Source organism: Alnus glutinosa, chromosome 14, assembly GCF_958979055.1.
Source record: "Alnus glutinosa chromosome 14, dhAlnGlut1.1, whole genome shotgun sequence".
Taxonomy (NCBI): Eukaryota; Viridiplantae; Streptophyta; class Magnoliopsida; order Fagales; family Betulaceae; genus Alnus; species Alnus glutinosa.
Genome location: NC_084899.1, coordinates 859,938 through 882,096, shown reverse-complemented (window position 1 = coordinate 882,096; position 22,159 = coordinate 859,938). Strand labels below are relative to the sequence as shown.

Below are 22,159 nucleotides of genomic sequence, written 5' to 3'. Positions count from 1 at the left end.
CTAGTGACTAGTATATTGTACTAATTTATTTAAACATGTACCCAAGTGATTAGCTAGCTGTTGAAATATTTCAACAACGTACTGCGTCCAGAGATGTAAGGGATCATTTACCCCTTCTAAAAATGTTTTTATGTATTATTATTTTATCCATTTATTCTAGCGTATTTGTGAATAATTATTCTCGTCAGGTATTTAAAATTATGTTATTGCATAAAAGATTATTTTAAAATAGTGTTGATGTGAAAATTATTGGTGGAAATGATATTCTTGAAATCAGCGATTTTGAGAAAACCCTTAGTTCTAAACAACTTTTCAATTATAGAAAATTACTTATATTATTTCCGAGATGAGAAGTCACTACTTTATGATAATAATCAAAAGAGAAGTGTAAAAACCCTCCCACACATTGTCTCAAGAGTTACCAAGCATAGAGAAAATAGTAAGAATAGTTATGAAAATGAGAAAGATTTTTTATAAATGAGGAACGTGTGTGGAGAAGATTATTATTTTGGCCCCAGAGATATTCACAGAGATTCACTGAAGCTTAAGCTCGATACCGTTGCTTGGATGGAAGCGCAACCGCTGAAGGACTTTGAGAAGGCGGTAATTCATCCCTAGGTCATGCTAAAGTACACTTTGATTAATTAGCTGACGAGGTAGGCATGTGGCCACAGTTTACCTGTCTGGGCCGCATTGACCATGCAACCCCAGTACACAGGGCGTAATAGTGTACATGGGCCCCAAATATGAGAAATTTTATTTATTAACCAGTAATTTTATGCTTTAAGCAAAATGCCGAACTTATATTTTGTATCCTGAAAATTTAGATTTCAAGTACTTTAATAATCGTTTTGAAGAAAATGAATTTAACTCAACCGTTTTATGGTTGATGGTTACCTTACTGAGCATTTCTCGCTCACCCTTATTTTATTTTTGTTTTCAGGTTATGAGCAGAGAGACCTAGGCGGCTGGAATGAGATCTAGGCTAGCATTAGGACATTGCATTTCATTTACCTTAATAAGTGCACCAGCACGATAAATTTAGCTTTACTTTGGATTTTCATTTATTGTGTCGAACATAATTACTCTTTTCAAAATACTCGTTTATACATTTATTGAAGATATGAGTTTAAAATTATATTTCTAGTAATTTATTTAATTCAACATATTAGCTAGGTTATTTGGCAGACTTTATGAATCTTTGTGGTTTTGTGTAAGAAAATGGACGAACCTAACCCTAGCGGTTTGGGGGCGTTACATGAGATAATTTATAATATACGTTTACGTATTTTCATTCTTATTCTTAAATTTTTATTTTGTTTCTTAAATTAAATGCAGCATTCTAATAGAATAACTTAAAACTTTTTATTAAACTACTTAGTGCATTATCTACTACTTTATGTTTATTACTTTTTAAACCTAAGCACATTATGCAGTTTTAATTCGTAAAAACTCACACATGACGCTGGTTCTATGCTAGTTTTAATAAAGCTGACTTGTGCGAACGGGCTTGGCCAATCTGAACATGGCGCCTGGTGGAGTGGTGCCAATTCACACACATCCTGGTGGAGGTTCAGAAGCCGTAAATGTTGTGAAAGGGAGAATCACCGCTGGGTTTGTTTCCTCCGCTAATAAAGTTTACCTTAAAACTCTTAGGAAGGGTGACATCGATCATGGTTTTCCCACAAGAATTACAACACTTCCAAGTGAATGCCGGGCGATTTCCAGCCGAAGCATTTGCTATCTTCAGTAGTAATAAATATTTTATGTCGTGCCAAATCCTTAAAAAGACAAAAAATTAAAACTTTTTCTAAAAATAAAAAATAAATAAATAAAGCGAAAACAAACTGGACTAATTCAAAGTCCTCGACAAGCAACGAATTCGTTTACAAAGGCATGCAGACCAATAAATATTTCTCTCTCTTCCACATTCCAAACAAAAAGAAACTTCGATCTTGTCGTACGTTATCCGAAAAAGAGATCACATCCGACATCATTGCAGCTCTATATATATATATATATATATATATATATATATAAAAAAAAGTAATGATTCACTATCATCTAAATATACAATTTTTCACTACCTTGTCTATGTGGCAAGGTGGTCCTCTACTAACTTTAGAGTTTTTTTATTTTTAAAAAATAAAATAAAGTGGGGGACCACCTTGCCACATAGACAAGGTGGTGAAAAGTTGTATATTTAAGTGGTAAAGAATCATTTCTATATATATATATATGTCTATGGACTATGGTTTCTTCTTGCGGTTGCCCGTGAAATCCTGCATGGCCGCATCCAAAGCGACCAATTGCCACAGCCAAAACTTCCACAATATTATCCAATTAAGTTCTATATATATATATATATATATATATATATAAGTGGCATCAGATCGATCGGCCACCATATTCAAGCACACCCTAAAAGCTTTTAAAAAAAAAAAACTTATACGTCATGAGGATGATATCTCCCATTATCTTCATCTTTTCTCTCCTGCTTTCCTCCAGCCATGCTGCTGTGCAGGACTTCTGTGTCGCTGACCTCACAGCTCCTGATCAAAGCCCCACAGGCTACGCTTGCAAGAAGCCTGAAGAGCTCACGGTGGCTGATTTTGTTTTCTCCGGTCTAGGCGTTGCCGGAAACACCTCAAAGAGTATTATTAAAGCTGCATTTACCGTGGCATTTACCGAGCAGTTTCCTGGTGTGAACGGGCTTGGAATTTCTTTGGGTCGTGCGGACTTTGCACCTGGTGGAGTTGCACCATTACACTCACATCCTGGAGTTACAGAACTCGTACATGTTGTGCGAGGGACCATCACCGCTGGGTTTATTTCCTCCGCTAATAAAGTTTACTCTAAAACTCTTAAGGAGGGTGACATCATGGTTTTACCTCAAGGATTACTACACTTCGTAGTGAATACCGGAGGAATTCCAGCCGAAGCATATTTTAGCATGAGTAGTGCAAGCCCAGGTATCCAGACTCTGGACTTGGCTTTGTTTGGAAACAATTTACCCACTGAATTGGTGGCAGCAACATCTTTCCTTGACATTACTCAGATTAAGAAGCTTAAGAGCACTTTTCATGGCACTGGTTAAGGTCGATCTTTGGAGATCTACCAATTCTTATAAATCAGGAGTCTTGTGCGAGGTCTTTGTATGAGAATTGTAAGATGTAAAGTAGGAGAATTATGAGAGTTCTATAGTTACGTATGAGAATTATAAGCGTAAGTAAATAATAAATTAACTTTCTCCTCGAACGCAATGCGAAAAAAAATCAAGAAGCTTAAGTTTCAAATAAAGTTTTTTTTTTTTTTTTTTTTTTTTTTTTTTTTTATTTGGAGCTAGATGACAACGATCAACCGCGGTCGACATTGATGACTGGGCGTGGTAGGCAATAATGGTTGAAAATCAAAGTCAATTATGGGCTAAAATTAATGGGCATGGATTTTAAACAATACCACGAATGCAAACAAAAAAAAAAAAAAATGTGTCAATTATAAACCAAAATAAGAGCCAACTATGGGCTTAAATGAAAGCCAACAATGAACTGAAATGCGTGTGAGTTTCAAACAATACCACAAATGCTAGGCTTGAGTCTTTAAATAATACTACAAAAGCCGAATAAAAAAAGGTCTGGGTCAACAATTGGGCCAATAATGACCAAAATAATTGGGCCAATAAAGGGTGTAGATATGGGCACATTAGCCTCCTTTTTTATTTATTTATTTTTTTTCCTTCAAAAGATATATATATATATTCTTGGTTTCCTTTTTTTCTTTTTTTCTCAAAACTCATTGAATATTATGGAATGAGAAATGATCCCTACACTCATTTTTCACAACAGCCCCACAACAAGCTGACGCGGCTGGTAATATTTTATTATTTTTTTTGTTTTCTTTTCTTTTCTTTTTGTAAAAAAAATAAAATATTACCAGCCACGTCAGCTTGTTGTGGAGCTGTTGTGAGAAATGAGTGTATGGATCATTTCTCTTATGGAATACATATATAGTATTACGAGTACCACTAAATATCAAGGTAGAATTGCCTCTCATTTACTACTAAGAGCATTCTTGTTAGACTCTTCAAATTAAAATAACTTTTTGGCTTTAACTCGTTGAAATGATTCAAAATGAATTTTCAACATGCTCACCAATTTAATTTGATTTAAAAAAAGGAAAAAGATTAGTGAATAGTACTCACAAACAATAATTAATACTGTTCGCACTGAAATAATAAAAACTTATTAAATTTTCTCTCTTTCCTTTATAGAATCAACAGGATCAAGTTATCCTCAATACGTTAATTTCCTCTCTTTATGAAGCAATCTTAATTAACTCAGGTGGTTGGGCTTTCAACGTACGTCTCGAAAAGTATGGCTTGCCTAATTCGAACGCGCGCATGTTATCTTCTCACTCAAAGGCGCAAATACAAATCAGGTGTCAATGTCTTGCGCTTGCTTTAAGCGGAAACAAACGGGACTGATTCAAACTACTCCTCGACAAGTAACAAAATCGTTTTCAAGCGAAAAAGAAAGATTACATGCATCCGATCGACACGATTACAGCTCAAATATCCATCGTTAATTTCTTCTTGCAAGGGAGAAATCCAAAGCGACCAATTGCCACAGGCCGACAGGCGACAGCCAAAACTTCCATGTACAATATTATCCAAGTTATATATATATATAAGTGGCATCAGACCACCATATTCAAGCACACCGTACCCTAAAAGCTAAAATACTTGTACGTGAGGATGATATCTCCCATTATCTTCATCTTTTCTCTCCTGCTTTCCTCTGGCCATGCTGCTGTGCAGGACTTCTGTGTCGCTGACCTCACAGCTCCTGAAAGCCCCGCAGGCTACGCTTGCAAGAAGCCTGAAAATGTCACGGTGGCTGATTTTGTTTTCTCCGGCCTAGGCGTTGCCGCTAACACCTCAAATTTTAATAAAGCTGGAGTCATCCCGGCATTTGTGGCGCAGTTTCCTGGTGTGAACGGGCTTGGACTTTCTTTCGCTCGTCTGGACATGGCGCCTGGTGGAGCTACGCCGATCCACTCACATCCTGGAGGTTCAGAAGCCGTATATGTTGTGAAAGGGAGAATCACCGCTGGGTTTGTTTCCAGTAACGCTAATAAAGTTTACCTTAAAACTCTTAAGAAGGGTGACGTCATGGTTATTCCACAAGGATTATTGCACTTCCAAGTGAATGCCGGGCGATTTCCAGTCCAAGCATTTGTTAGCTTCGGTAGTGCAAACCCAGGTGTCCAGCTTCTGAACTTGGCTTTGTTTGGAAACGATTTGCCCACTGAAATTGTGGCAGCAACATCTCTCCTTGACGTTCCTCAGATTAAGAAGCTTAAGGCCTTTCTTGGTGGCACTGATTAATTATTATAAGGTCTTTGGAGATCTACCAATTCGATCTTATTAATTACTGCTCTTTTTATTGCTTTTAGAAGTTTAATTTGACGAATTCTATGTTAATTTAATTCTGAGTGCCTTCTAACTTTTAAAGCAACAATTCTGTATTTCTGTGCCTCTTTTTTTTGTTTTTTTTTGTTTTTTTTTTTTTTTTTGATGAATAAAGGGATATGCCTTTGATAATTAAAGGCAGATGAATAAATGCATGCATGATATGTCTTTTGTCTCAGCATTTTAGTCATTCACTTTTATTATTCTATTTTAAATATTTTATTATTATTTCTCCACCAATCATATCTCTATGAAAATTCCCAAACCCATTTTTATCCAAACCGAATCAGCTTTGTCTTCCTTTACATGATAACCTTAACGTATAACAGGTACTTTGAATTTTTCCAAATTGAGTTCTTGACAGGTCAAGTGGGCCAACTGCCAAGAGCATTTCCCTTCCACCTTCCATGTAGAATCAGAACTTTTGTTTCATCATGCTCACGTTAAACAGTGACAAATATCATTACTGCACGAGTAGATATAGATCCAATGTCACTTGATTTATGACATTTTTGGCCACCTGCTCAGCCATGAAACGAGACTATGAGCAGCAAAATTCAGTCATAGGCATGACTATTGCATCGACATATATGGCCACCAAATCTGACTCTAATGGGCAGATGCCCTTTTAATTATTAGAGTAGAATGCGAAAAGTGCATATTTTTTTAATAGAATTTTATCCAATTAACAACTCTTTTAATATTATTAAAAAAAACATTTGTTTATATCAAATGCTCAAAGAGACACATAGTAGTTTTATAAACTCCAATTTGTGTTAAGGATATTGATAAAAATCTTGATGATAAACATTGAACTGGTCTGTAAGAGTGTGTATAGAAAAAAGAGCATGTAGGGTTAAGTGTGGGGGATGCCCCTTTTTTGACCTCGCACCCCGCTAAAATCTTCCCGCACCCGTGCGGGGCGGTTGGGGTGGGGATCTGCGGGTGTGCAGGGATCCCCACGGGTATAAAAAGAGTAGACAATTTTCTTCAATTGCCATTGCCATCATGATAGAAGCTCTACAAATTAATAAATCCATCAATTTAGATATGAGATTTCTAACCAAAAACATATACGGATATACCAACAAGGACAAAAACCAGATCTAAGATTTTCAACAAAAGCCATATATAGATATACCAACAAAAATTAGATCTAAAATTTTCAACAAAAACCATATATAAAACTGTGAAGTGAAGCTCTAATTTTATGAAAAATAAAAACACCTGCAAACCTGTTGCGACTTCCCACGTTCTCATCTCTCTCGCACCTTCTCTGATAAGTTCTCCCCATTTCCGCTCTTGAACCCATCTTTGTTGGATCTTCGACTAGTGCCCATAACAAAACCCAAACAATGAAGTGAAGATTGAAGAAGGTGAAGATATATATATATATATATATATAGTGGCGTAAAGGGAGGCTGAAGTCTATGAAGAGAAGAGAAAAAATGAAGAGAAAATCTAGAAGATATCGAAGTGAAGCTCTGAATCTTTTGATGAGAGGAAGAGGAAGAGTCTAGAAACAAAATGATAAAATGAAAACTGAAGAGGCGTGCTTGGTAGCCTGGGTTATTAGGGATTTTCTAATTTTTTTTCCTTACGTTTTTTTATGTGGGGCGGGGCAAGGCGGGTCCCCAGGGTTTTTAAAATCCGAACCCGCGCCCCGCCTAGCCCCGCACGTGTTGGACAAAATCCAACCCGTGCCCGCATAAATAACTTCAAAAATCGTGAAAATAGGGGTGGGGCAGGGCGGGGGAGCCGGGAAGGGGCGGGTTCTGCTCAGCCCTAAAAGCAAGTAAAATATAAACTTTTACTTTTTTATTTGCTATTTTGGCTACTCCTGCCAAAAATTAATGCTCGATCGGCTACACAACTTTAAACCCTACTTTTAAAATAGGTTTTTTTTTTTTTTTTTTAATATATATATATATATATATTTTGTTATTATCACTTATCAGCAATGCTACCATAGCAGCATCTTCATTATTTCAACCCTTTTTGACCGCATTGTAAGTACCTTCGCATTTTAGACGACAGCACACCTTTACTAAACGACTTCCCGTCTACTAAATTCGTACCTGTGGGCTAGCTGTGGGAGCCCTCTACATAGTCCCATCGTTGAGATCGGGCCGTATTATTGGGCTTGGGCTTTGGGCTTGATTTCCAATTGTCGAGGAAAAAGATTTGTGAGAATGTTTTTAAAGCAATTGTTGAAAGGTATGATAGTTGGCTGATTGATAGCTAAATTAATTTTAATTAAAAAATTCCCTTCCAAAATGAGGAGACTAGAATAAGTATGGTCCAAGCCAACTTTGGTTGGACCAAATTAATTATGCCAGTATGCTTTATTTTTATTTATAAAAAATAAAAAAAAAAGAAAAAAAAAGAAAAAAAAGGGAACATATATATTCCCTACAGCTAAGATGCATATCATTTTTGGTCCCACTCTCACATTACAATCCCTGCACCCCTCCAACTAATGAGATGCTTAGAGGGTAAGATTCCTGGGAATTGTTCTTCCAAACGTTGTCCTTTTCACTTTCCTAGTAATATTAATAATTCATGGCCTTATTCCAAAATCCTTATCATATGCCTTGTTTAGGATGATGAAGCCAATGTTGCACTAAGTATCAAATTATGACTTTTTTAGTAATAATTCATGTTGTCTAGAAGCCTAACATAATTTTTACCTTGTGTATACAAAAACACATAATGCCACATCTTTCATTCACTTCTCACATACCTCATCTTACTTGGCTCGTACGTCTTTTTTTCATTTTAAATCTATGTCACTAGAAGTTGGTTGATAAAAAAAATTGAAAAAAATGATGCCACGTAGGATGACGTGTGCGAGTGGTGTATGAAAGATATAGGCGAATCATTTTTTTTAGGTGGCTGATATGAAAAGCCACTTAAAATACGTTATGTCAGCCGGTATGATAAATCAGTGTGAAAATTAGCATTACTTAAATTTAAAATGTGGCAAAGGAAAAGGGAAACCCACCCCCTCCGCCACGCTCTGTTTGTTAACGTGCTTTGGAAAATATTTTTTGTTTTTAGTTTAAAAACGTGTTTTAAATTGACATATTGGTGAAAATAATTTTTTGAGCTTTTTATGTATTGAATTAATCATTAATATTTTTGTTTTGTGAATGGAAAACAAAAGTGGGAAGAACAAAATTTTAACAAACCGATTTTAGATTTTTTTCTCCTTTTTTGTTTTTCGTTTTTCTAATTTGAGATGTCATTTGATATATGAGTCTTACTCTTACATAGGTTTTTATACACGTGTGATAAAAATCCCGTTAATGTTTTAAATGACAGATATATGGACAAAAGTATCAAATTAGTAAACTTGTAAATAAGTACCAATTTTATGATTACCTTTTAAAATCCATAATTTTTTTTTTTTTTTATAAAATGTAATTCTTATTTATCAATTATGTATTTAAACCTTTAAGTTATACGTTATATATATTTTTTTTTATCTTGCAACTATTTTACAATGTTAATTGAAGTGATAATTTTAATAAATTTTAAAATATTTTTTTTTTTATGTACAATGACAAATTGATTAAGATTGCATTAATATTGTTGAATAGGAATGAAATAAAAATATAATTTTAAAAAAAATTATAAAATAAAAAGATAAGAATAGAAGCAGATATCTTCGAAGTAACGCTAGAAGTCATTTTTTTTTCACTATTGTATCTCTTCAAAAGTGATTAATATTAAACTTGTAATTAATTATTATTAAATTTTAATCCAGTAATAATTTTAAAAGTTACATTATTTTTTAAAAGGGTAATATATATATATATAAAAACCAGTAATTTTTGAATTACTCGAAAGCTAAGTGTGTGTACGTAGGGAACAGAAAATTTTGAGTCAAGAGGGATGGGAATCTTTGGAAGAACAGGGACAAAGCAGTAAAATAACAACTCAGGAGAGAACAAATCAGCCAGGTGAACAGGTTGGCAAATTGAAAACAAAAGGAAGAAGAGGGCTTGTCTGGCTCTGAGCGAGAGAGAGAGAGAGAGAGAGAGAGGTCTCTCTCTGCTTGACATCTCTCTTGCCAGTCTGTCATCTCTCTCTTTCTCTCTCTCTCTCTCTCTGTAAAACTGTCTTTCTCTCTCTAGATATGGATTTAGTATATAGACATTATGGAAAGCCTTTGCATATACATATTCTTCTATCTACCTTTGGTCCTGCTTTCTTGCTCTTGAATTTCAGAGAGAGAGAGCAACACCATGAGTCTCTTCGGCCTCGGAAGCAGGTATCTCTTAGCTTATTATTGCATTTTTCATTCAACTTTTTTATATGTTTTCCTTGAATAGAGTTCTTCTATTTCATGTTTTGGGGCATGCATTTCGAGTGTCAGTTACTACTATGTTGTGTGATTGTATGACCATCCGAATACAATCCCAGATTTTGATTGAAGAAAAGCATCATGGGTTTTGCTTTGATTATAGAAATCGGAATGTTTGTAGTTGTTTTTTTTTTTATAATTGATGCTGTTGGATGAGGTAGAATCTGTAAACTTCGATGTCAAATACGATTCGTATATGGCATGTTTCTTGAGGTGTGAATTGTTTCTGTAACGAATGTAATGCTCCAATCTTAGCTGGTGTTGCTGAGGTTTGTGGACAGCTTAGGAAAATTTTAGCTGGTTTCTTGAGTGTCTAGCTAGATTTTTTCTTATTTAACCAAAAGAAAAGCATGAACAGTGGCGGAGCCTGAATTTTGGTTGAGGGGGGTCAAAGTTAAAAAATAAAATTAATTAAAAATATTAAAATAATGTATCTAAGAAATAAATAAAATATATATAGTGGAGTTCTAACACTCAATAGAATCATTGTTGCACTCCATAACAATTATATATTTCATACAATTAAAATATGTAACAACTCAGAGTTTTACAATGACAATTTGACAAGTCTGATTTTCAATGACAATTTTACAAGTTTTGTCTTACTGCCTTACTATTTAACAAATCAGAGTTTTAAATATATGGTTAGGTTTAGGCTGTTTTAGGCTTTTAGAGTGCTATCATATTTAAGCGTTGTAACTCTTTTAAGGCTTTCATAGTTTTTGACTTTTCGTCAAAATGGCCTCTCTACAAACATTGTCGCGTTAAGTTAAACGGCATTTTATGTCAAAATGGCCTCTTAGGTTTCTCAACAAACGGTGTCACGGCGTTACTCGTTTCAGGTTCTTAGTTAAACGGTGCGTTTTGTATTATTTAAACGTTGTTTCGTAAACAAAAGGCAATGGTTAAATTGTGCTTTTGAAAAAAAATATAAGCCTGCATCCTCATTGTTAATATAGTTTCCAGTATGGTGTGAGCATAGCTCTTCCTTCTAGAAATGGTCAAAAGAGTTTGCCTAATTGCCAAAATTCAGTTCTAGTTTATACCTGGAGCCTAGGCCTATTTATAGGCTTTCTGATGCAATTAGAGAATTTTAGGGGCTGTGCACGATCTTTGAGCCATAACGTCTACCTTAGGTCGTGGCTTCTCATCCGGATTTCCTGGAATGCGGTTAATACCTGAGTTCTCGGGACATGCTTGTTTCGAGCCTTCGCTGGCTAAGTCTCAGTCTCAGTCTCAGTCTCGGGATGTTTGTATTTCCAGGACTCAATTTGATTATACCTCATGCCTCATATTCTCGGGAATAACTGCTCGGTATCTACCTCTCGGTATTATAACTCTTGGCTGCTTAGTACCTGTCTCCCGAGATGGGACTTTCCCAAGAGTCTTGTCTTTCCTTTTCTGGTTCAGTATTAACCCGAATGCTAGTCTGATTGGAAATATTCCCAACACTCGTCTTCAACCTTTGTCATCTTCAACCTTCTCTAACCTAATTACCAAAACCCCTGAAACAGTGTCAAAAAAAAAAAAAAAAAAATCACACACCATGAATCCCGTTCCTCTTGCCCCTTGGAAAATAGTTTACAGGGGGTAAGAACATTTTTGGAGGTTGAGGGGGGGCATGTGCCCCCTCTTAACCCCCCCTAGCTTCGCCTTTGAGCGTGAATCATGTCAATATATATAAGTGTGTATGTATGTCAATATGCATGCGTTTATATGTTGAGTGGAGATATAGTTGTCGCATGTTAGTGCCAACATTGATTTATGATCTAACTAACTATGGGTCTAGATCATCATTCTTGGTCATCTTGAGATTATGATGTAATTGGCTGTTGCAGATGATGTTAGGGATTAACTTCAACATTTAGTACAACAATATTAGATGCATTAGAGTTGTACATCAGATTGAGCGAACTTGCTGCTTTGGATAGCATTGTCTTTATAAAAGGGAATTTCTACTGCTGATCTTTGAAATTGTTTTTCATATGATTATTGAAATTTCCCCTGGTTTCCCTGTATTTGCTCAGGAAAAAAAAATGCATAGTACTTCTATTTAACTTTAGAAGATTTTTATTTTTTATTTTTATTTTCTGTTTTTTGCTGTCTGAATTACTAAGTATCATCAAACTTTGATTTTTGCAGAAACCAGAAAACATTCCGTCCTAAAAAGAATGCTCCCTCTGGAAGTAAGGTAGGTTTTCTTCATTCTAGTTTTGTGGATTTACTTCTAATCTTTCTATATATTGAGAATTTGCCTATTTTCTTGGCCTCATGCAATGTATCTGTTTAAAAAAATAAAGGGTGCTCAACTTCAAAAACACATTGATGCTACCTTGGGTAGTGGGAATTTGAGGGAAGCCGTACGACTGCCTCCTGGAGAAGATATTAATGAGTGGCTGGCTGTAAACAGTAAGTGTAATGGAATGCACATATAGGATATATATGACTCTGGTTATGTGTGTGCGTGTAGACATAGATAGGAATTTGCTGAAAGATGGCTTTTGCAAGTTTTCTTTCTTTCATTATCCTTTTGAGACAAATCTTCATTTGACTTCTACTAATTCCTGTTCTCGTGTTACAGCTGTAGACTTCTTTAACCAAGTGAACATTCTGCATGGTACTCTGACTGAATTCTGTACGCCAGTAAACTGTCCAACAATGACTGCAGGACCAAAGTATTTTTCTTGAGCTTTTAACCAAATTCTCTTCCTGGTTTTAGTTGTGTAATTTTGATGGTTTGATGCTTTATTATGTTGTCAAGATCCCTCGATAATACCTTTTTCTTTATTCTATGCACGAATCAGCTTTTGTATTTGCGTGTCAGGGAGAAACTAATATGTGAACGGCCTTTTAAGCTCATTTCTTGATCCATTTAGTAATATCACTATTCACTATCTAGCTGAATATACCACTATGTATATTACTTGCCAGATTTAGATGTATAACTTAGTTCCTGCAGGATTTCTTGACCATCTTGGCATGAAATTTTTTAGGTCCATCAAATACTCTCATGCTTTGCAATCAGTTCTTGCATTTACTTTTTTTCTTTTCTTCTTCTTCTTTTTTTTTTCTGTTGGGGTTGGGGGTGGAGGATACTGTGGAGTTTCGTGAATGAAATAGCTAATTAAAATTGTTCAGACACTAAAAGAGAGTCATAAAGTGGATATAGGGTATATGCAGGGTGATTGCAGTCTTGCAGAGCACAAAATGTGCCGGTTTATGCGTACTCATCAAATAAACTTTATTGAATTAAAACAGACAATGGAGGATTATTGGACAAATCAGAAGTTGTCACGAGGACTGGACAAAGAAAGAAGCATTTTTTGAATGTTGAAATGGATTTTATTTTGGCTTAAAGTTCACATTTAAATGAGAAAATTCTTTCTTTCCTTGATAAGATTCTTTTAATTAAGCATGTCTTTATCATTCTCTTCACCTCTACTGATAAGTTGGAACTTGGAAGTTCTTCTTCCTACATATATTGATTATGCAAGTACTCATTTCGGTTATACTTTCCACAGATATGAATATAGATGGGCCGATGGGGTTACTATTAAAAAACCAATAGAGGTGTCTGCTCCAAAGTATGTGGAGTATTTGATGGATTGGATTGAAGCTCAGCTAGATGATGAATCACTATTTCCTCAAAGAATAGGTGAGTGAAATTTCTTAACGGAGCTAGTGGTGCACTCTTTTGATCTAGGCACTTGGTTTTATTTGAGTTATTCTGTACCACAGGGAATCAATCTATTTCTATGTTATTTGCTGCAGGGGCACCCTTCCCATCCAATTTCCATGAAGTTGTCAAGACAATTTTTAAGCGATTGTTCCGTGTATATGCGCACATCTATCACACACATTTTCAGAAGATTGTGAGTTTGAAGGAAGAAGCTCATCTCAACACTTGCTTCAAACACTTTGTTCTCTTTACATGGGTAAGTTTATGGTGTCAAGACTGTTGAATTCGTATGAAAATTGCTCATCTCAGTTTGAAACATGTGGCCTACAGGAAAATGGGGAATTTACTTTCTTCCCATCACAACTAATTAGTATTTGTTTATGCGGGCAAGTGTTATGTCTTAGTTATATGCATGAACCTTTTCCTTGTCTTTTAATATGCTGCATCCAACACTAAATTTTAAAGCTTGGAACCACCAATTTCTTTGGTTAGGGTTTGTGTAACACCACAGTTCCACACTTGGAAAATGAATAACTCACATAGAGTGGTTAGATTATTAAGTGACTCATGAATGCTAAGTTCTACATTGGTTCGATACTATATGACACTGAGCTTTACAAGTAATTTTAGGGAGCTTTAATTACAACTTGACTAGTCATTTTAGAATGATAGCACATATGTGACTAGCGTTTTCCCTAAGTCGTTATAAATGATATTAGAATTGCTTACTACCTAGTAATGTCATGTGATACTAGAGCACCGCATAACGTGGCCCTGACGAGGACGCCAAAGATTTAAAAGGTAGAGATTGTAACACCTAAGTCCCACATTGGGAAGATGAATAGTTCATATAGAGTGAGTAAATTATTAAGGCAGTCACGAGTATTAAGTGCTGCATTGATTTCTTAATAGGTGAGACTAGGTTTTATAAGGGATTCTAACTTTCTAAAGAGCTCTAATTGTAACTTGATTAGTCATTTTGAAGTAATAACGCTTTCTTCAAGTCATTACAATTTGTCTGTCTTACAATTGACAATTGTATGCTTTGCATTTCTGTTGTATTGCTAATAGCTTTTGGATTAGCTGCACAAATGTGCTAATACAGCCAAGATGCTTTGTGATGCAGGAATTCTGCTTGATTGACAAAGGGGAGCTTGAACCTTTGTATGACCTTGTTGAGTCAATTCTACAATGATCCGTCTTACTTTTTTTGTTTGATTTTCCTTTTTCCCTTTGTTTGTGTCTAGCTAGGTATATATTTTTGTGATTTTCTAATACACACATAATTTGGTGGAATGAGATGCCTTCTTTCAGGACCCCTTATTTTATTTATTTCTTGTGTATTTAACTGCTTGAAAAATAATTTAATAAGGGTTTTTTTCACTGGAGGCAAGCTAAATTTATAATAACTCAAGCTGTATTGGTGGTGTATTTCCCGTTCCAACTATTACTTGGCATATTTCCTCTCATGGGCCTTAAAACATGTATTGTTCTTTTTCTTTTTTTGAAGGGAAAATGTAAACATTTCATTAATTCACCCAAAGGGTAACAAAGTTACAGTCATAAACTCAGACCAATAAGAGACTCATCAAACGTCCCATTACAGTTACTCCGAAACTCAGATTATACTGATAAAATCGTCAAAAACAATTGAAAATAAATAAATTAAAAAGTTGACGCGTGAAGAACATAATGGAGCGTCATATGCATTTATTTCTTTTAGGAAATTTATGGTAAGGAAAATTAACAAATGGCTTTGTATACTTAATTTCTGTCCAAAATTTTGACGAAAACAGTTACCTTATCATTTCAATAGCAATCATATTGCGACATGTGTCTCTTACAATAAAGAAAAAATATATATAAATATATAAAATAATAAATAAATAAATAATAAAGTTGAGGGGATGGTTTGGCCATTCCCATTTTCTTTTTGTTTTAATTTTTTCTAATTGTAAGGAACAAGTGTCACAATATAATTGGTATTAACGTGGCATTAATGATTTTCGTCAAATTTTTGAACGAAAGTCCGGTGCAAGGACCTTTTTGTTAATTTTGCTTACCACATTAAGTTTTTAGTCAATTTTTACATCACGTAGAGCTATTTACAAATCAATGAAACACTATGGACTGGTTTTACAATTTTTTTTTTTCCTTTATTTTATAATAAGAAAATATTTATTTTTAGCCTTTTATTAGGGAAATTTCAAATAACTCCTTAGGTTTTTCATGTTTTTCACTTCACTCCTGTTCAAAACTGATTAAATGGCCGTAGCAGACAGATAAGCAAGTTTGCCAAAAAGAAACATTTGTTCAATATGCTCATAAAAACCCAAAAAGGAAAAAATAGAACAAAAATAATAATTTTTGGTTTTTTTTTTTTTTTTTTTAATGAGAAAAATAAAAGAATTTATAAACACATAGCATGTGACGTGAAAAAAAAACTACTTACGTGGACCGAGTCACCGAAGGGGGGCCAACTGCCAAGGTCCACCCCTGCCCACAATTGTCAATAACTTTAATTTTAAAACCGTGGAAAAGTATTAGAGTGATAGGAAGACCGAAGACAAAAATTTGTTTGGAATTTAGTACGAGGACTTGTGGGTTTGCTAACTGCTAAACCTAAACCCACGAATTTGTGTATGTGGCATCCTATGAGTATCAGACATTTATGTCCCAATAATTTGTCTAACTTTATAAAGTCCAGTTAACTACAAATTTTTTCCTCAAATTAATATTCATTTTTGGGGCATATAATTTTCAACATGCATATTTTAAACAAAATCGATGAAAGTATATTTTAAGTAACACGTTTTGAAATCGCAAATCGAAATGGACTAGTGATTTGCCATTAGTATCATGTGCAACCCAGTTGTACAGTGCAAATGGTGGCCTTTACAAACTGACGTGAGAATTCCCGTATGATGTAGCACTAAACAAATAAATTTATCTATCAAATTTTGTTACTTAATTTTTTCATCTAGAACTCAAGTACTTTTGTTGCATATATCAGCAAGAAAAAGAAAATTGTTCAAGAAGCTGATTATAATTACCACATGCATCATTTATTCCTTTCAAGCATCATGTAACTAACAGCAGAAAATTATCAACATCAGGGGTGCACCTCTTTCTATCTCCATTTTGGTATAACAGAGCTCAAGAAATAAGTTTGAATATTTAACAGCCATAAGTGACAACAAGCAAAGCAAGTTGAAAGAGCTTGAAATTCTGTAAAATCACAATTTTCGTACTATTGAGTATTGACATCTTGAAACAATACAATCCCTTCGGTATCATCCCCTGTATCCCAAGAGTAATTTGTATAACAAAATTGGAGTACATCCATTCAACCCCTCCCTCCCAACAGGTGACCCCTCAACCCATCCCCTACCAGGAAAAAAATACAATTGTGTTTTGAAGTATGTGGATTTGTAGGGAGGAGGTTCAATTCATGGTATGAATTTTTTCTTTTCAGTTGTATCTCTTGAGAGTGGTAAGACTGAGCAGTCTGCAGTCACCCTTAAATTAGTTAGCCGCGATCATGACTTCATTGTTTTGGTTCCATACTAACCCAATGAACTTTTTCACCTATAAGCAGGAGCATTTCTATCAACAGGTTTAGTCATTCTTTCTTGTTTCACAAATACATCCTGGAAGGGGATTCGCATAAAAACTTTCCTCCAGCTTTGGAAACTCTCCAGGCTCCCTTAGGTATGGAGCTCCGACACGGTCTTCGTGAAGCTTTTTCACTTTGGAACTAAATTTCTCCCAAGAGATTTTTCCTTCATCAAGCTTATCAACAAGGCTTACAAAATTCATCCTAAATGAACAAAATGGCAATTATCATACAACTGCAATTTTTATGAGTGGAAAAATCATTACAGAAATAGAATAAAAAGCCACCAAATCAGACATCTTAACAGAATTCAATAGGAAACAGTTTAGAGTATTACTTGTCAGGATTGATGGTCTTCTTGAAGTTCTCAAAGCGCCTATGACCTTGAACTGCCTTTGCCATATTGCCATCATAGGTATAAACAAAGACGTCACTCTGAAGGGCAACAACATAGTCTATTCCAGCCAACATGTTCTGATGTTTCTTGAAAGGCCTCAACTCTTCTTCTGTAGAGAGAGTGGAATGGGAGAAGATGTTGGGGAAGTTATCCTTAAGGTATTGCATAGTTCTATTACCATAAGCTTCCCCAGCTACTAAGTAAATCCTGGTGCTGGATGGAAAACCAAGCCCTCTGAGCAGAAGGGCTGTTTCTCTAGGGGTCAATGGGCAGCCTCCAAGCAACCTTCTTTCTGCCCCATTAATCTCTTTCTCCTTCCAGTGGCTGACTTCATACCGCATCTTACGTAGCTCATCATCTTCTTCTGCAGTCAAATTATGACTGCAGCCTGTAAATGCAAGCATATCCTTCTCATACCTGTGATAGAAAGAAATAAGTATGATTCATTAAAGGGGTTGGGGACAAGATAATGTAAACTTAATTAAATTAAGACAACTTTATCCCAGCTATATAAACATTTTTATTCCCAGTACAAAAGGTTAACAAATAAGAAGGCCTAGGAAATTGAACCAAGCACAAGCAAAAGTTTGTCCAGCCTGAGCATTAATCCACAGAAAATCACCATATAATCAGGAACTCCACAAGTCCATTTAGGGCACCCTTTTTTGTATAGCTCATTCCCGGGAGAAGTGATTTATAAAACCACCTGTTCCATAAAACCAGAAATCGCAGAGTGGAAGGCTAAGCACATCATTTCAAAATGATGCCTATGAGATTGTGTGAGTAAGTTTCATGATGACGCCATGGATTCCTACAATAAGCGGATATGAGCAAATAACTTTGATGTTTATCCCATTTATTCTCCATTATCTATAAATCAAAATGGTAGTGAAGCCTATGATGCTGCAGAATATAGAAGTTTAAACTTCAAGAGGAAGTTCAATATCAAATTTTAAAGAGGAAATAGAAACAATAAACAAACAAACAAACCGGAGAAAGCAGAGCCAAATGATTAAATCAGCGCATGTTTTATCAGCAGAAGATGAATTATGCAAAACACACCCAGAAGAAACAGGGGAAAAAAAAAAACACTAGTCTCAATATTTGTAAGATATATAACTATCAAAACTTGCCTCAAATGGAGAGCAAGGTAAGGACTTCCATTCTGTCGCATTCTAGAAACCAATGTGTTCCCATGCGCTTCTATTGGAGCTGAATATTTCAATGCCTTATAATTGGCACGGCACCTCAGTTTTTGTATGGAACTTGGGACATCGTTGTTGGCAAGCCGAGAATCAGTATGAGTGAAATAGATCACTTTGTGTTGCTTCAAAAGAGGGAGAACCTCAGTCTTATAATAGCTGACCTGAAAAAGAAAAAATTGATAAATAACTGACTGTTATCAATCTAGAACTGGTAATAATAAAATGAGATGCAAAGCATGGGATGTTCGAATTGTGTTGAAGCATATGGCTCATTCATGCATATGGTGGAACATAACCGAGTATCCTAATATCTGACAAATGAATCTTTTTCATGATACTTATACTGAATGCCAAAAAGACCTGACACATCGCTTATAGCCATATCACTTATTTGTGGTGAAAATACTGTCCTGCCCTTGGGGGACAGCCTCATATAATATTCCATCACACATTAAAGAACTGAGAGATTCAAGATAGACAAGTTTGTTTGACCTTGGACCAAGATATTGGTGTTTTGTTGAAAGGCTCAAGTCCAGCATATGCAGGTGGCAATGTCTCTACTATGCGGATATCGTCCTTCAAGGTTTCAATGAAGTGTTGCCAATCAAACAGATCTTTAAAGCCACTGCAAATATACAGATATGAAATCAGTTAGCTCAAAGTAGATCGCTGAAAAACTTGTACAAATGGCAAGATATCATATAAATTTTAAGCAGCACAACAATAACCCTTCTTGTAGTTGTGGTGGTAAGACATCTTCTCTTCAAGGGACAAGAGGTGAAAAGCAGTGTTATCAAGGGCTTCCTCTGGGGATGCATAATTCTAAAATTTACCAGAAAATAAAGTGCTTACATTTTTAAATCATCAGGAATTCTTTTCCAAGGACCACGCAAAAGGTAGGCTCAAAGATGTCATTTATTTATTTATTTATTAAGAAATGAAAAGGAAAGGAAAGGAAAGAGAGTAAACAATAAAACTTTTCAGTGTTATATTGTGAATCCTACATAATTTCTTTCACCAAGTTGAGTGACTCTCATGTTAAGTGAACAAATAAGGCCACTGTCCTTGCAATATATAACTCCAATTACTGATACCAATAGTAAAAGTACAAAAACAAACCAACCTCTCATCAGCCCAGAAGGAGGCGTGATCAAGCGAAGGCAGGACAAGTGTTGCCTTCATAACCTTAGCAACGGCAACCATATCACAAATCTGCACTCTAAAATTTTGATACATCAGACTGGTTGAAATTCACAGGTCCTTGAAAAACAATAAAAACACACAATAGACAGACCCCAAATCTCATCTGATTCAAGCCGCCATTAGCATTTACAAGAAGGTAGCCATTTGTCATTGCATCTGGTTCTATTAAAAGAAGCAACAGCTGGGAAGTAAGAGAAAGCAATAACCATAGAATCACAAAAAACACAACGACAAACACATGAAAGATAAAGAAAGAAAGATGCATATCATACTTTTGTGACTTCTTGGCCGGTTGATGCACTGGGTGAACTGCTCACTATTGGGTGTCGACCAGATACTTGAGTACTGAACAAGAAGTATAGACACGAGAAGCAATTAACATACTCTTCAAGAGGCATTATCCACCATTTTGTTCTCAAGATAACCAATTTTTAGAACATTGTTTTCCAATTATTTGTCTTTGTGAGAAACAACCAGAGCCGAGTGATTAAATAGTGCGCTTAAATATAGACAAGAAACTTACTTCAGCCACGCCGTTTTGGCTGCTAACTACACTCGATGCAACCATTTTTAAAGTCCGTTCAACATCATTTCCTCCCTTCCTATATCCATATCCACGAGATCTCTGATCCCTTAGTTTTAGATCAGTGATGGCGTCAGTTGAATCCTATTTAAAAAGATTGAACATTTTAGGGGAGATTAAGCATGCATGCAAGCAAAAATGACTTGCAAGAGCACACAGAAACGCAGACAAAAGACTCAACCATGTCATCAAATGTCTAGCAATCAAGTAAAGGAAGTTAAGTTGTATCAAATATGAGAAAGAATCCAACAATCCTAAGATAATGTAACATATGCAAACAAATAAATAAGCATAGCATATATACGGCCACGTGATTGGCAAAGAGAAACAACATCGATATATACAAACACAAATAGGACTACATGAACCAACCTGATTGGACCCAGCTCTTTCAATGGCAGATCCAAACCAGCCAGTAGCACATATCTTTAGAAGGCCCAGAAACAGACATAATCCACAGAACAGCAAGAACATCAAATGCCCCAGCTTCTTCCTCTCCCTCAACCCAAACTCCACCACCAAAGATCCGATAGGCTTCTTCAGCAAGCCCCTGACCACACCCCCACGAACCCTCTGGTTCACATGGTGGCTCTGCTTCAAGACTGACTCAAGCCCATCAAGGCAAACCGAGTTGGTGCCCATTTCGGATCTGGGTGAGTTGAGGTGGAGGTCAATTTCATGGTGGGTGCTGAAACTGGTACCATGACTGCTGTGGCTGTCGTTGTTGTTGTTGTTGTTGCTGTCACTGTTGTTGTTGCTGCTGATGTGGGTGCTGTTGGTTGTGGTGTTGCGCTTGAATGAGTGGGCTCGGCGAGTCATTGGACCTGAGAAGCGAGGGCTGCTAATGCGCTGGGAGATGCCATCGCTGGTGTTATGGTGGTGGTGATGATGACCCATCTCCTCTCTGTGCGCATGTGTGTCTGCGAAAGCGATGTTGTTAGTGGTTGGATTGGAATGAGATCGCCATTAACGACCACCAGAGACAGACACACAGAAAAGAGAGAGAGAGAGATAGTTTTTATCCGTCTCTGGAACGAAATAGGCCGCCACTGCTTCCGAAGCTACGAACTGAAAGGATCAAAAGTTGTTGTTAAGGCGACATTTGGTATTTTTGGGACGCATATTTCGCCCTAGTAAATTTGTTCGATAACGAAGCATAAAATCGTTTTAAGACATAACACTGTTAAATCGACTTTAGTTTGTTAAGGCGGAGCTCTCTTCCTAACTATTACAGAACGCATATTTCACACGTCATTTTCGTATCTACAAGAGTTGAGGGGTCAAATTAATTAAAAAACACAAGTATAGCGGCATTTGTTAATGTTTTTTAAATGGTGATTTTTATTTTTTGTTTGAAAACATATTTCAATATGATATTAAGATAAAAAATAATTTTATATTTTTATATTTTGAGTTATCTATTAATATTTTTGTTTTGAAAAAGAGAAAAAACAATGATAGAATAATAATAATACAATTTTCAAGTATTATACTGTTAGAAGAAAAATTATATATATATATATATATATAAAATAAAATAATTCACTCCATCTGGAATTTGAGTCTTGTCATTGTTTGGTAAAAAGATGGTCCAAATGGAACAACACGCATTCTCTTGTACGGGCTTTATTCACGTC

The 22,159-nt window shown here is 35.6% G+C and overlaps 4 protein-coding genes across 5 annotated transcripts; 3 read left to right on the top strand and 1 right to left on the bottom strand.

Annotated features, from left to right (window-relative positions):
- Window positions 1–2,455: 2,455 nt before the first annotated feature.
- On the top strand, window positions 2,456–3,097 carry LOC133858123 (auxin-binding protein ABP19a-like). Its single transcript, XM_062293568.1, has one exon. It carries the CDS (start codon window positions 2,456–2,458, stop codon window positions 3,095–3,097), a length of 642 nt encoding a protein of 213 aa, XP_062149552.1.
- A 1,499-nt stretch (window positions 3,098–4,596) lies between these two features.
- On the top strand, window positions 4,597–5,526 carry LOC133857264 (auxin-binding protein ABP20-like). The gene has a single exon (XM_062292463.1). It carries the CDS (start codon window positions 4,754–4,756, stop codon window positions 5,384–5,386), a length of 633 nt encoding a protein of 210 aa, XP_062148447.1. The 5' UTR covers window positions 4,597–4,753; the 3' UTR covers window positions 5,387–5,526.
- Window positions 5,527–9,486: 3,960 nt separating this feature from the next.
- On the top strand, window positions 9,487–14,949 carry LOC133857650 (MOB kinase activator-like 1A). The gene is made up of 7 exons (XM_062292941.1): window positions 9,487–9,746; window positions 11,982–12,030; window positions 12,140–12,248; window positions 12,421–12,514; window positions 13,361–13,494; window positions 13,611–13,774; window positions 14,645–14,949. Exons 1-7 carry the CDS (start codon window positions 9,721–9,723, stop codon window positions 14,711–14,713), a joined length of 645 nt encoding a protein of 214 aa, XP_062148925.1. The 5' UTR covers window positions 9,487–9,720; the 3' UTR covers window positions 14,714–14,949.
- A 1,725-nt stretch (window positions 14,950–16,674) lies between these two features.
- LOC133857619 (O-fucosyltransferase 35) lies at window positions 16,675–21,567 on the bottom strand. Of its 2 annotated transcripts, XM_062292889.1 has the most exons (9): window positions 20,895–21,566; window positions 20,463–20,606; window positions 20,212–20,284; window positions 20,031–20,101; window positions 19,860–19,948; window positions 19,229–19,361; window positions 18,665–18,897; window positions 17,472–17,948; window positions 16,675–17,338 (listed from the first exon to the last, which is right to left on the bottom strand). In XM_062292889.1, the coding sequence occupies exons 1-9, from the start codon at window positions 21,417–21,419 to the stop codon at window positions 17,137–17,139; spliced, it is 1,947 nt and encodes a 648-aa protein (XP_062148873.1). In that variant the 5' UTR covers window positions 21,420–21,566; the 3' UTR covers window positions 16,675–17,136. The 2 variants fall into 2 exon arrangements, with proteins under 2 accessions (XP_062148873.1, XP_062148874.1); XM_062292890.1 differs by lacking the exon at window positions 20,463–20,606 and having other exon boundaries at window positions 20,895–21,567.
- Window positions 21,568–22,159: the final 592 nt, after the last annotated feature.

Coding starts and splice junctions, on each gene's coding strand:
- LOC133858123 (XM_062293568.1), top strand. CDS start 2,456: ATGAGGATGATATCTCCCATTATCTTCATCTTTTCTCTCCTGCTTTCC.
- LOC133857264 (XM_062292463.1), top strand. CDS start 4,754: ATGATATCTCCCATTATCTTCATCTTTTCTCTCCTGCTTTCCTCTGGC.
- LOC133857650 (XM_062292941.1), top strand. CDS start 9,721: ATGAGTCTCTTCGGCCTCGGAAGCAG. Junction 9,747..11,981: donor CTCTTCGGCCTCGGAAGCAG/GTATCTCTTAGC, acceptor TGATTTTTGCAG/AAACCAGAAAACATTCCGTC. Junction 12,249..12,420: donor TGAGTGGCTGGCTGTAAACA/GTAAGTGTAATG, acceptor CTCGTGTTACAG/CTGTAGACTTCTTTAACCAA.
- LOC133857619 (XM_062292889.1), bottom strand. CDS start 21,419: ATGGGTCATCATCACCACCACCATAACACCAGCGATGGCATCTCCCAG. Junction 20,102..20,211: donor CCGGCCAAGAAGTCACAAAA/GTATGATATGCA, acceptor TTCTTTTAATAG/AACCAGATGCAATGACAAAT. Junction 19,949..20,030: donor TGAATCAGATGAGATTTGGG/GTCTGTCTATTG, acceptor TTTAGAGTGCAG/ATTTGTGATATGGTTGCCGT.